This window comes from Callorhinus ursinus, unplaced genomic scaffold (genome assembly GCF_003265705.2).
Source record: "Callorhinus ursinus isolate GAN/ISIS: 27379988/994484 unplaced genomic scaffold, GSC_fseal_2.0 scaffold18, whole genome shotgun sequence".
Lineage (NCBI taxonomy): Eukaryota > Metazoa > Chordata > Mammalia > Carnivora > Otariidae > Callorhinus > Callorhinus ursinus.
This window is the reverse complement of record NW_027397080.1, coordinates 24,832,746-24,846,409: the sequence shown is the minus strand read 5'-3', so window position 1 is coordinate 24,846,409 and position 13,664 is coordinate 24,832,746. Positions and strand designations below refer to the sequence as shown.

At 51.9% G+C, this 13,664-nt stretch overlaps 1 protein-coding gene across 2 annotated transcripts in view; it reads right to left on the bottom strand.

The window, feature by feature from the left end:
* Positions 1–179: 179 nt before the first annotated feature.
* Positions 180–13,664, bottom strand: part of PADI2 (peptidyl arginine deiminase 2) — a 41,597-nt gene continuing 28,112 nt past the window's right edge. For both annotated transcript variants that reach the window (XM_025856452.2, XM_025856453.2), the window contains exons 9-16: positions 13,109–13,220; positions 12,620–12,727; positions 9,893–10,044; positions 7,854–7,998; positions 7,021–7,114; positions 4,919–5,004; positions 3,949–4,077; positions 180–3,296 (exon numbers count right to left, since the gene is read on the bottom strand). In XM_025856452.2, the coding sequence (XP_025712237.1) occupies positions 3,063–3,296; positions 3,949–4,077; positions 4,919–5,004; positions 7,021–7,114; positions 7,854–7,998; positions 9,893–10,044; positions 12,620–12,727; positions 13,109–13,220 (1,060 nt within the window). In that variant the 3' untranslated portion in view covers positions 180–3,062. The remainder of the gene's footprint in view (positions 3,297–3,948; positions 4,078–4,918; positions 5,005–7,020; positions 7,115–7,853; positions 7,999–9,892; positions 10,045–12,619; positions 12,728–13,108; positions 13,221–13,664) is intronic.

Here is a 13,664-nt window from a genome sequence, read left to right as displayed (position 1 = left end):
ATGTAATACACATCCATTGAATGTGTGGGGGATTCCAAACTCTTGAGATACCTTTGCTGAGCCCTGACCTTGTGTCCAGAAGAGCAGGTGTTGCAAGACCAGAACAGTGCCCCTGTCTGGCCTGCTTCACTCCAGGCTGTGTTGATGAGGCAACAACAAACATCACACCAACACATGACTTCCCCTCTGATGGTTTATTTTATTGCTATTTAATTAGGCTCTTCCCCAAACATCTTTCCATCTCCATCATGGTCTCTCGTCCAGAAAGTTGAAACTGTGCCCTGCTTCTTTCCATCTTCATGGCATCCCCCCCTTCTCTCTTACACAAAATATTTCAAAATAAAGATCGAAACAGGAACTTAGTTGAGTTTTGCAACACAGAACTGTATCCTAGGCCTACATTTATAGAAAGTGGGGGGTGGGGAAGAGCGATGAGTCCACGGGGACCGGGGGAGGTGTGCACGCTGAGGGTAGTCACACGGGGCAGGGTGGGCAAGCAAGATGGAAATATGAGTCTGAGTCCTGGACGCTCCAGAACCGTCAGAAATTACCAACTTACCGATGGGGAGAGTTTTAGAAAAATCTATAAACACACACTGTCTCCACATGGGAGGTGCTCACTTCCTCTTAAGGTGGACTAAAAAAAAAAAAAGAAAGAAAACCCCAAACCCCACATTAACTTAATACACACCCACACACACACACACACACACACACACACACACACACACGACAAACTCTAAGTCTCCAGATGAACAAACACTTTCAAATAGGCACTTGGTGTTTTCAGCTCTGGGGTTGCAGAGATCTGGGGCTTTGGCCCCCAAAGTCAGGGGCACAACAGTTTCTGAAGACTCTGGGGTCTGATCTGTCGGATGTTACTGGCCCAGCTGGGTGGGAAAGGAGGCCTGGTTGAAAAAGAACCCTCCACCTTCATCCAAAATAGTGATTTGCAGGAAGACCTGTGCCCTGGGCATTTCCTGAATATAGTGGTTTGCCGCTTCTAAAGAGCACATCACTAAAAGGGCAAATGCTGGCCATTTGGATGTGGACAGTACATGTTGAGAACTGACTGGCTCCAGGAGGCAGGGACCAGGCCCAGTGTGCTACTAACCACCATATACCTCAGAACCCAGCACTGTGCCTGGCACTTAGTAGGCACACAACAAATGTTTGCTGAACGCGTAAATGAAATAACCCAAGAAGAAAATCCTGTTCTCCCAAGAATACAAATTTATAACCCTCTCATTGGCTATAAACTGGTTCTTTTTAGCCTGCAAAATGGAATTCTAATATCACTTATTCTCCTGACATCAGCTGGCCCTCCAGGAAATTTTTTTTAGTTGAAACCGAGTCTTTTGGGTTGGAGCCAGGGAATTAATCTGGTTATGTAAATGAGCGGGTGTTCAGCAAATGTGCTGGTGAACTTCCATGGGAGAGACAGTCTGTGTCTAAGGTCAGCAGCTGGTCCAGAACTGGCTGTTGGGCTGGAGGCCAGGCCAGGTCCTTAGATGTTGGGTCTAAGGTCTGGGGAGAAGAGGTGGGTCTTTAATCATATCCTGGGGGCAGGTCTGAGCCTGGCTGATGGTGAAAAAGTCCCTATCTAGCTGCTTAGAGGGATGGCATCAGGAATAGGAAGTGGAGGCATGCGAGGAGGGGGGCCAGAGACTGCCCAGGGAATGGAGAACCAGGCAGGAGAAGGGTATGGCTGAGCCCGGGCATCTACACCCACGGCGCTCTCAAGTACAAGGACGCTGGTCTGGGGGGACCCCCCCCCCAAGCATTTGGGAGAGCCTGTGTCCATCAGAAAGATGAGGTATAAGGAGCATCTTGGAAATGGAGAGGTCCGATTAAATCCACTTCTGGGGAAGGTTCTAAGCTAAATTATTGGACCCTCAGGGAATGGGGAAGCTAGTCAGTGATGTCTACACTGCAGAGAGAAAGCCAAGGGGATCTGAGAGAGGCCGGGAAGGAATGAATAATTGGAGGCAGCCACCTGCACACCCCAAGGGAGCTGAATTTGAAATGATGACAGCAGTTCAAGGTACGTCTGGGGCCCCAGGGTCCCTTTCCATGGTATCTACCTTGACCTTCAGGGCATGGCTGCCAGAGCTGGCGATCCCAGAGCCTCCAGAACCTTCTTCCCTTCTCCCTTCCTTCAATTTTGGACAAGAGACTAAGGACTCTTTGGGGAATGGTTTGGGTACAGAGTTTTTGTTTCTTTGTTTTTCGTGTCAGGGCTAGACAGACACTAGCCAAATGCACAGCTATTTTCAGGAAGGACCAAGTTGAGACTCATCAGAGGTGACTTTGGTGGACGCTGGGGTCCTTCTGAGAGATGGCAAAGTACAGATATCCCAAATCCCTACCCCCTTCCTGGAGGCCTCCGGGGGTGGGGGCGGCGGGGCAGTCCAGGCCTTGTCAAGTCCTTGCCAGGCAGGGGGAAAGCTCTTGTGGGGGAGTTGGTGCCAGGGGTCTGGAGAAGGAAGGGAGGAGAGACATGCCAAGGCCCCTGAAGCCCGACCGTTGTGTTTTCTCTTTTTGGTAATGCAAGTGCCTGATTTGGGCTTTGATTGCTGAGGTATCCATTTCAAAGCAAGCTATCTCCAATAAGCACGTTGCCAGCCACAGGACTAGATTAAAGTCCAGGCTTCCTCCTCCCCCAGGCTCCTTTGTTTTAGAAATCTTGGCTGGTTTCTAAAGCTGACCATTTGGGCCCCTTGATTTTCCTCATCCTGAGTTTTACATTCCTGCTTTTATGTTTTAAATTCACCAATAAAGAAGGAGCCCGCAAAAGCCCTGGCCCCCACCCTTGACCCCCCAAAAAAGCAGAACCCCAGGCCTGTCCCATCTCTCTCTCCCTGCAACTTTGCTATGTGGCCCCAGGTGTGCTGTGCAATTTCCAGGTCCTGGAAATAATCATCCTTCCCCCCCCCCCGCCCCAAGTTTCCTGACCATTATTGCTGAAGGGTGTCTCGCAATTGTAAGAACCACGAGGGCCGGTCCTGCCACAATCCTGGTTAGTGACAGGCTGAGACCCGCACAGCACAGCCCCCCACAGCTCAGGGCACCATGTGCCACCACTTGAAGGAGAAGGGCTTCCTGCGGACGTTAGTGCCGCAGTGCACCTCCCCCAGAAACTTGTGGTAGGCGGAGATGTCATCCACGAAGGTGCAACAGAGGCCCAGGGGCTCCAGCAGGGAGCGCACGTGCGTCTCCAGACAGCACACCTCCTCCACCTGGGGCCCGAACGGCTTAGGGATGCCCAGGTCCTTGTCGAGCACAATCATGTTCACCTGTGATGGGGGTGAGGCAACAGCTCCCATTTAATGAGCACCTACTACCCGCTGGGCTCTGTTCTAAGCTCTTGGGCATTCCTAACTCCCCTATGACGTAGGTGTTGTGATCATCCCCATTTTACAGATGAGGAAACCGAGGCACGGAGGGGGCAAAACAGCTCATACATGGCAGAGCTGAAGTGGAAAACCAGGGGACCTACCTCGGCACACATGTGTGTATAGGTACCAGCACGTGGTTATATGTGTATGAATGGGTGTGTGCATGCAAGTGTGTATCTGTGTGTGTGTGTTCTAATCCCCCTCCGTCTCCCAGAAGACTCTCCTCTATTGACAACAACATCCCTCCTGTCCGTAAAGGCCTTTTTTTTAACTTAGAAGGTACTTTCCTATCTGTTAAGGGAAAGGATTTCCCAGAACCCCAGGGAGGCAGCTAGGATGAGCATCTCATCCCTAGGAGGGAATGCAGCCTGGAAGGGGGAAGGGCGGGGGGGGGGGGGGGGGGGCGCGGCGAGGCCACAGAGCGGCTCAGCCAGGACGGGGACCTGGACCTCCTGAGTGAACAGCCCCAGCCAAGGGGTCCCTCGGAGTCGTTCTGGATCTGGCTGCCCCTGATTGGCCTCGATGAGGTTTGGGGCCCAGAGTGCCTCACCATGTTTGGGAAGTAGGCTCTGGCCTGGCGGTTCTCATCCATCTTGAACAGAGCAGGCAGATCGATGATGTCCTGCTCTGTCAGCCCCAGCTCCTTCTTGAGGATGTCACGGTTCCAGTCCAGGCAACGCTGGGTGAGGGGAGAAAAGGGAGGCCAGGCAAGTGAGGGGACACTCCTGCCACTTTGTCAACACTGCTCCTGTCTGCAGCAGCAGACCCTGGGCCCCAGCACTCCAGGGAGAATTCTAGCGCTCACCTAGCCCCCCGTCACCTCTCCAGTGCCCCTCCTACCAGGGTCCGGTAACAGTGGTAACAGAGAGGGAAGACAGAAGATCACAGAAATCATGCTTTTAGATAGAAATGAGATGGGGACTCAGAAGGTGGGATCCATTCATGGCAAACTTCCGGGAACTCTGAGCCCCTAAAATAAATAAAAGTCCAGGGCATATATTGACACTGGCATTTTTCTAGAGGGCAGTCTGGAGCTTGCGTCATATTTTATTTATTTATTTTTTAATTAATTTGTTTTTTAAGTAGACTCCATGCTGGGCATGGAGCCCCATATGGGGCTTGAAATCATGACCCTGAGATCAAGACCTGAGCTAAAATCAAGAGTCGAATGCTTAACCGACTCAGCCACCCAGGCGTTCCTACGTCATATTTTAAAGGGCCCCAGATGTCACGGGCTCTAGACTTACAGAGCTCTTGGCTCTTTGGCACTGTCTGATATGCTTTCCTTCCCTGGTTTCCTGTCTGCTTCTGGCCTCTGCTGACCTGCATGCCTGCCTTCGTCCCTCCATTTAGCTTCCGGCTTTAGCACAGGAGCAATGCAGGAAGGCTGGACCAAATGCTCATGGAGGCCCTTCCCTCTGACATGTGCCGTTGGTCCTTTCCTCTGGAAGCTGTGAGGATGTGAGCGGTGTCACTGGGCACAAACCCATCCCTCCCAGGGCCCCCTGCTCCGCCCTCACCTGGAAGTACTGGTTCTCTTGCACGAGGCTCTCATTGGATAGAATCTTGTTGATGGTGATTCGCTTGCTACTCATCCCGCCCAAGCCTGTTGAAGTCAGAGGTCATAAGGGAGAGTCTGGCCTCAGGTACCCAGCCAGGGTGCTCCCCTCTATCAACCCCCACCCCCAGCTTTTGGGCTAACTGCTGGGAGGAGGGAGATGGAGCTGGGACAGGCTGGGACACAGGAGGGGAGCCCCCGGGAACCCAGGACCCTCTGCCAGGGTGACCATGTTGCTTGGACCAGGGACGAGGGGGTGGTGCCTTGCTCTCTTTCTGTCCAGAGGGTGGGGTGGCACAAGTAGGTATCTGGGTCTCCTACCTGGAGCCTACTTCTAAGGATAAACAGCTGATCAGGGTGAGGGTGGTGAAAGCAGATACCCAGAGGTCACCCTTCTGTTTTCCAGACCTGCCTCATGCTCGGCCCCTGCCCTGGTCGCGCTGCCTGCACCTACCTCCTAGTTCACACATGGATTTTGGTTTGATTAGTGATACCTAACACTCATCGAGCATCTACTGTGTGACAGGCACTCTTCTAGATGTTTTACAGGGATTAACTCAGGAATCTTTCCTGCATTTCAATGAGGTACCCGCTAGCATTAAAGATGGGGAAATGGAGGCACAGAGAAAGTAAATGTCTTGTCCAAGTTCTTATAACTAGTGCCAGAGCCCGCATGCAGACCAGACAGTCTGATTTCAGAGCCTAAGCTGTTAATAATAATTCTTCTTCTTCCTCTTCCTCCTCTTCTTCTTCCTCCTCCCCTTCTCCTCCCCCTCCCCCTCCCCCTCCTCCAACTTCTCCTCCCCCTCCCCCTCCTCCAACTTCCCCTCCCCCTCCTCCAACTTCTCCTCCCCCTCCCCCTTCTTCTTCTTCTTCTTCTTCTTCTTCTTCTTCTTCTTTCTTCTTCTTCTTCTCCTTCTTCTCCTCCCCCTCCCCCTCTCCCTTCTCCTCCTCCTCCTCCTTCTCCTTCTTCTTCTTCCTCTTCCTCTTCTTCTTTCTTCTTCTTCTCCTCCTTCTCCTTCTATTTGGCCTGATCTGAGAAGAGTTTCCTGGTCCATTGCACTTCCCAGTCTCGCAGCTTGTCCGTGGCAAAGAGATTGGGGCTGTCACGCCCTGTTCCTGCACCATCTCCACACCCCACTTGGACCCATCTGTACAAAGATAACGGTTTCTATATCCTATGGGTAGCTTTAGGGTATGATGAATATATAAAGAAGCCTCCAGAAAATCCAGACTCGTGCCTGCCAATCCAAGGAAAAAATTTCCCATTGGTGGGGAATCAAAAAAGGACAGAGGGCTTAAACTGGCCTTGTCCGCTCTAGATACCAGTCACTATCAGGAACACTGCCTTCGGATCTGGTGGGCAGTGATGTATATAATGTATCAACCAGCCCTAGTAACACGACTTTTGGGAGTAGGCAGATTGGAGATACCAACCTGAAAAGTGACACAAAGTACTGTAAGAAAAACATGGAAGGAAGAAATTGTCATGGCCTCTCCAACCTGGCTCACTGTCTCCACCTGATCAGCTTTCCCTCTTTCCATGATTACTTTAAGAGCACACAGCTGATCCCCATCAGCAGCTGCCCCAAGTAAGGGGATATCTACATGAAGCGGGTAATTTCTCCCTCTGGGACTGACGGTGATGAGGTCTGACTCCAGATCATGTCTATCTACTCTCACTTTTCTTCCCGTTCCTAACTTGCATTGTGTACGTTTTTCTCTATCTCCTTTTCAAGCTCCTCGTATACAGATCGCATGTCAGTTAACTCTCTTTTGGGCCTGGTGCCATTTAAAGTAGACGCCAGGGCCTGAAGAAGCATTTGGCACTGCTGACGATAATAAGGAGCAGTGGGTGGCTCGAGGGTCTCGCTGACCACAGCGAGGGTCACTAGAGGCCAGGGCTCCTTCCCACCATGGTGACCTCACAGCCTGGAGCAGGCCAGACGCCCAGGGAAGGGGAGCTGGATGCCCAGGGGCAAAGCGATCACCTGCCCCATCCTCCTGAGCATCTCCCTGGGGGCTCAGCTCCCTACTCCCTGCCAAGGTTCCGTGGGCACCCACCTTTGAACATGATGGCCTCCCCGTGGCCCTCCCTCTGCTTCTCTCGAAAGAGCTTGTAGCAGGCTGAGGTACTGGCCATGAGCATCCGGAATTCCTGCGAGAGGATGTCCAGAAGGGACAGTGTCAGCAGAGGGGAAGGGGCCAGGGAGCACAAGGGAGTCCCTGGGGACTCGGAGCCCTGTCTGCCTCTTGTCTCAGGTCTCCCCGTGCCAAGGGGCAAAGGCGGCCTGGCAGGGTTTTCTCTGCTTTGGGGGAGTATTTCTCACCCTTCCTGCTATAGAAATTCCTTCACCTCAGCAATGCCATCGCGTCAAAGCTCAGAGTCCAAATGGGCTTTGGACAGGGTGGAAGTGTGTCTCCCAAGAGGATGGGCCATTTGTGCGACATTTCTAGGGTATGACGTTGCAGCCATTCCTTTCACTTCAGAAAGTGAAAAAGCCCCAGACCCGTACCCCAGAGCTCTGTAGAGCATCACGGCAAATACAGTAGCCACCAGCCCTGTGATTATTGGACTCTTGAATTGTGGCTAATCTGAATTGAGATGTGTGGTGAAGAGTAAAATGCACACCAGATTTTGAAGACTTGGTATGAATCAAAGAACATAAAATCTCTCATTAATATTTTTACATTGATTACATGTTGAAATGCTAATACTTTGGTATATTGGGTTAAATATTTACCCGCCACAGCGACAACAGGCAAACCAACTTGAGCCTACTTCCTTCTTCCTCTATGCAGTCCCCTACCTGTAGACCCTGCCCCCAGCTGACAAGAGCTGGTATTACATGGGTTCTCCATCATCCTAATCACTCTAGCCTCAGGGGCCAGCTCACCTTTGTGCCCGGGATGGGGACGAAGGTCATGAACTCGTCCACGTGGCCCACGGTCAGCCAATCTGAGTAGAGCTCCACAGGCGCCTGCACCTGCTGGGCCTGCAGGAAGTCCCGCACCACCTTAGTCATCCTCCGACCGCCGGACCTGGCGCAGGGGTGGAGAGGAGGCAGCTTTTCAGATGCTTTCCCACTGTGCCTGCCTCACCAGAGGGCCTACAGGAGCTCAGCCTCTGCAACCCAGCCTGTATCCAGGGTGGCATCAGCAAAAGTCACGGGAAGGAGCCTGAGCCACGGGGTTGAGAGACCCTGGTACCGCAGGAAGGCATCTGAGCCCAAGGGGAGAAAAGGAGGCGTTAGCTGGAGCCATGGCCTCTGTGAAGGCCATGGAGCCCAGCCTTCAGCCCTTTCAGCTCCTGAGGGTGTCAGTGGATATAAAGAGACCAGCTTCTGTGCTCAGGGGTCCTCCGGGACTGCTGGAGGAGGCTAAGGCACAGGCATGGTTCCAAAATCTGCCCTAGCCCATGTGCCTCTTTGTTACATTAACTTCTACTTAACTTCCATCTTTAATCAGTTCAAGCGACACCTCCTCCAGGAAGCCCTTCCTGAATTTTAGACTCTCTGAGGTCTTTGATCTCCCTAGTACCCTTAGACTATTACTCAAGGCCCTCCCAGTGGCCAACAAATTCCTCTCCGATTTGGCGCCCTGCCTGGATCTGCTACCTCCTCTCCCTCCCTTCCTCTTTGTTCTACTTCCTAAGTTTGTTAGCCCCTCAAGGCTTTGCCCTCCCTGTTCCTTCTATTTGAAATGCTCCTTCCTTCTGATCTTCCATGGCTGCTCCCTTCTCATTCAAGCCTCGATTCCCAAGTCATTTCCTTAAAACCACAAAAGCTGAAGTGCACCTGCCCCCTCATTCTTTACCATGTACCCCTATTTTACCTTCTTCATTGCAACTTATTAGCATCCAGAAAGGTCTCATTTGCTGGCTTCCATGTTGATTTCCTGTACTCCTCCCACCTTAATTGAAAATTTCCCAAGAGCTGGGTCTTTGTCTGCTTGGCTCACTGATTTATCACTAGAGCCTAGAACAGTGCCTGGCAGAGAGAAGGCCCTCAATAAATATTTATCTCCAAGGAGCCCTCCTTGGACTCCCCAAAGGGGTTAAGAACCCCTCTTTGGGTTTCCCTGGCTCCCTATCATTCTTTCTATCACTGTATATGGTCCTCCCTCCCCACTCCCTGCTGTTTCATGTCTGTGATCTCCACTGTCTCCTTGAAGGCGGGGGCTGGGTTTCAGGTTTAGAATGCCATGGCTAGCACTGGGCTTGGCACTTGGCTAGGGCATGGGAAATACCTGATGAATGGATGAGTGGCTCTTGAGTAGAGGAAGGAGAGGAGGTGGGCAAACGGGCACTGCCTGGCTAGTGGCCTCCCCCCAGAAGGTAGAGCATCCCATGTGGCTCAGAGGGACTTGGTGCCCAAATCCTGGCTGATCCCATGTATGCAGGTTGCTGGCAGCCCTTTTGTGAAATGAGGACCCATAGTACTCACTCTTCCAGTGATTGTCCTGACCAAGGAAGAATCTGCCTTTTCATTGGGAAGAGGGTCACCTGGGGAGGGGTGATGGTATTGTGGACAGGCCAGGGAGCCAGGGACTCATGCTTTGGGGCAGGGCCATGTCTTCTGAGCCCTCTTTTGTGTATGGGCCACCCCAAGGACTTGATGGTACCCTCCCACTCAGCCTCTTTCGGTTACCTTCTATGGATTCCTTCCTCCCTTCCCTACCTGGTTTAAATCTCATTATATACCCTCCCATTTTGGGAAGAGCTATTTATTTAGTTTTATATTAGAACCTAAGTCATACTAAGATATAAAGGCTAACTTGGTTTTATTTCTAAGAGTGTCTGTATCTTTTCAAAGTCACAGAAGGGGTTCATTTTCCCAGCCAATCGCTCCATGTGTGAGCAACCCAGGCCATTCCTAAAGAGAAAGAGTAACTTCTCCACCCCCATTTCCCCCAGCCCCACCCAGGCCTCTCTTACAGAGGAAAGCTGCTCCCGATGAGGATCCGGCCCAGGGGGTATGTCTTGCCATTCACAGTCACTGGTGGACTGACCTCCAGGTTCCCAAAGGAATCAAGGCTGGTGACAGGCTCAAAGAGGGGCTCCCGGGTCACGTAGCCAAAATCTGGGCCCTGGGCAGAGGGCACACACCCATCATTAGTCTCCTGTAGCCAGAGGTCCTTAGCCCCAGCTCAGCCACCCACTGATGACTACTCTTTCACCACCTTCGGTCTGGCCCTGTGGGCACTTGGTTTCTAGGGGTCGTCTTATTCCCACTGAAGAGCAGGGGGCAAGGCATGGGGAGGCTGAGTTTGTGGGCAGGTTGGTGTGAGGGTAGGCCTACATGACCGTATATAAGTGTGGATTAGTGTGTGTGTGCACTGGGTCTCTGCATGTGCCTCTGCTTCTAGACACAGAGACATTTTGGTGACTTCAGGGCTAGTTCTCATTTTGTGCTGTTGACATCCCTGCTCATCCCTATTTATCTGACCCTCAGTTTCCTCATCTGTAAAAGAGGTGTTGGATTCAGTACCAGAGGGAAGGCGGTAGATTGTATCCTTGTTCCCAGAGACTTGCTACCGTCTTCCCAGGAAGAGGATTTTGCATCCTGAGCCATCGCTGGTATGTGGCATCTCCCAGTGGAAGGAATAGAATTCCCCACCCAGTGTTGGACTCGGTCATGTGACTAGCTTTGGCCAGTGAAATGTGAGCAGAAGTGACACATGCCAGTTTAGAGCAGAAGCCATAAGATCCTCTGTGTATGTCTGACAAATTGTTCTCTTCTCCTTGTGCTAGGAGAATGGCGTTTCTCAGGCTGGGGCTGTTCCTGCAGCCTGGGCTCTAGAATGGGGAAAGCATGAGGAACGAGGGCTGCCGACAACCAACCAACCGTCAACACAGAGTGCAAGCAAGAGATGGACCTTTGTTGTTGTCAGCCACTAAGTTTTGGGGGTTGTTTGTTACTGTAGCTGTACCTAGTAAAAGCTGACCAATACATGCAGGAATGGCAGATATGTAACATATAGACCATCCCCACCCATTCCCAACCACCTGTATTTGTTCACTGAGCCTACAGAGAGCCTCAGAATCCTTCTTAGAACAGAGCTCCAAAAAACTAGAGTTGGCACACAATATAACCCCAGGGACCCCTGAATTTTAAGGTTCCTTTCAGGATTTTTTGGTGAAAAAGTAGGGCGCTTGCTTGGGAACCTGCACTGGGGCTGGAACTAAGCTTGTCTGACAAAAATTCTTGTTAAAAAATCCCCTGAGGTGGGAAGATGTGACTTATTCTGGCCCAGCGGAGAGACTCAAGGGACAGCTGTGCCCAGTGGCATGGATGGCTGCAGCCTAGCGCTTTCTCGCCTGGGAGCCCCACATGGCAAGGTGTGATTTGCTGGAAGCTGGGGCAGCTGGGCTTTCGGGCATCACACAGGCAGGCAGGCACATAGCACAAAGCCGGGCTTGGCCCAGGCCCCCAGAAACAATGCAGCCCGGGACCTTGGCACCAGGCCAGCCTGGAACACTGAAGGCAGGTAGTGACCTGGGAAGAACGTGAGAACAGGAGCTGGGAGGCCTTGGTTCTCAGGCCTGCGGCAACCGCTGCTGGGGGCCAGTTTGACTCTACCCTTCACAGGGTGGGAAGAAGCGGACAGTCCTCACCGAGGACGATGTCCAGGGCTGTGGCATGACAACTGTAATGGCGGCTAATAATGATCATTGTATTAGGTGCAGCGGGACGCCTTCTAGGTGCCTTCAATCTTCACAGTGATCCTGTGAGTGGAATACCATTTCCATCCCCATTTACAGATGAGCAAACTGAGGCTTGAGGAGATTAAGCTGCTTGCCCAAGGTCAAGGGGTAGAACAAGATGCAAGGCCAGGCTCTACCACCGTCTCCCTGTGGTGAGGGCTCTAGGGTAGGGAAGGTTCTCAGGAAGTAGATGTGAGCCTATGAATGTCTCCAACTCAAGCAGAGGTTGCCCTGCACGTGACCTTGGGAAAAGCCCCTGACCTATCCCAGTCTCTGCTTTGTGCTCTGAGCCTCCCCTGCCTGTTCAAGGTGGAAGGTGAGGATAAAAGAGGCAGGTTTTGGTTCTTCTGCCCTCACTGCACCAGTGGTTACGGGCATCAGTGGGAGTGGTAATGGCCTCTAGAATCAGGGGGTCGGATTGTTTTTAAAAACACACACAGACTGAAAACCACAGCTTCAGTGAGCTTTGAAGTTGGAACCATGATTTTCGACAGCTGCTTAACTATAATTTTCCTCTTTGAAACTGATTTTTCTGCAAGTTGGGGGTGGGGCAGGGGCAGGGGCGGGAGCTGTCTCTTTCCCATAGTTCCCATTTCCTACGAGAAAACTCTCCTAGGAGTAAATTTTTTTATCCAAGGGATCGAGAAGTCTTGTCAGGGTGCTTTTCACTCCTGCCTTCCAAAGTGAGTGATACTGATAACAATAGTGCATTTATTGAGCACTTGTGGTGTGCCAGGCCCTGGGGAGTGGTCACCCTTTCCTATGAGAAAGGTCTCCAAGGAAAGGACCATGGAGGTCACTATCCCAACTGACCCATTCGGCAGATGAGAAGATGGAGGCTCTGGGCAACAGACTAACTTGTTAATGCTCCCAGGTCTCCTGCCCACTCTGTCCTGTAAGAGTCCCCAGGATCGTTTCCCCTATCCCCCCACCCCAAGGTGGCCCTCAGCATCTCACCAGAAGCTGCTTCACTGGGAAGTCCTTCAGGTTTCCATCTCGGGGGGAGTCCAGGACCACGGGGAAGCCTTTGTGGGGGGCCTCTATGTAGCCAAACTCAACTTCATCCTGTGGGGACACCAAGGAGAGCCATCAGACGAGCCAGCCTCCCTAGTTCTCCTCACTAGCAAGCGATGGCAGGGGCTCCTTACATAGCCTTCTTCAAATAGTTTCTGCATGCTCCGAGCATGTTTGTACTCCTATCAACCCCATTTCTTAAAACATAATCAATAACATTATCCAGTCTCTCTTGGGGGACAGCCTTTTGCTACTTCAAGAAGCAATGCTGCAGTGAACTGCCTTATACATTTTTCTCTGTGCACATGTACACGTATGAGCCGACAGCAGAATTCCCATACATGGAGCTGCTGGGTGCCAGGGCACTGATGTTGGGCCAATTCTTCTTGCCTGAGCCATGGGACACATCCCTCTCAGCCCGCGGTGCCTCACCTGGATCCAGCGGTCACCTCGGTTTACATACTGGAAGCAGACCTTCAGTTCACAGTTGGTTTTCTCAACCAGGTTCTTCACCTCTTTCAGGAACAAGTAATTGTCCTTCATGCTGAGAATTTCAGGAAAGAGAGGGAGGCCAGGAGGAAGGGTGAGGAGGGACGAGGGCCAGTCCAACTGAGGTGGCAACAAGCAGCTTTCACCTCTGGGTTGTGCTGGGCAGATGAGGCCACAAATGTGTTCGTAGTCAGCCTTTGTGAAGGCTGCTGGAGCCAAGGCCAAGCAAGCTCCTCCACTCATGGTGTTTGCTAACGTCATGAACACATAAAACAAGAAGGGGGACTCTTCCTCCCACCCACCCAGATTTTTGGAGAGCTGTGTCTAGCCCAGAGGCAGGGGATTGGCCCAGGGCCTCAGGGTCCCACTTGTCATGGCCAGCAGGCACCTGCAGGGACTCCTTTCCCTTGTTTCTCATCTTGCTGCAGCTGTCTAGCACATAATAGGTGCTCAGAAGAAGAAGAAGAAGAAGAAGAAGAAAGAAGAAGAAGAAGAAGAA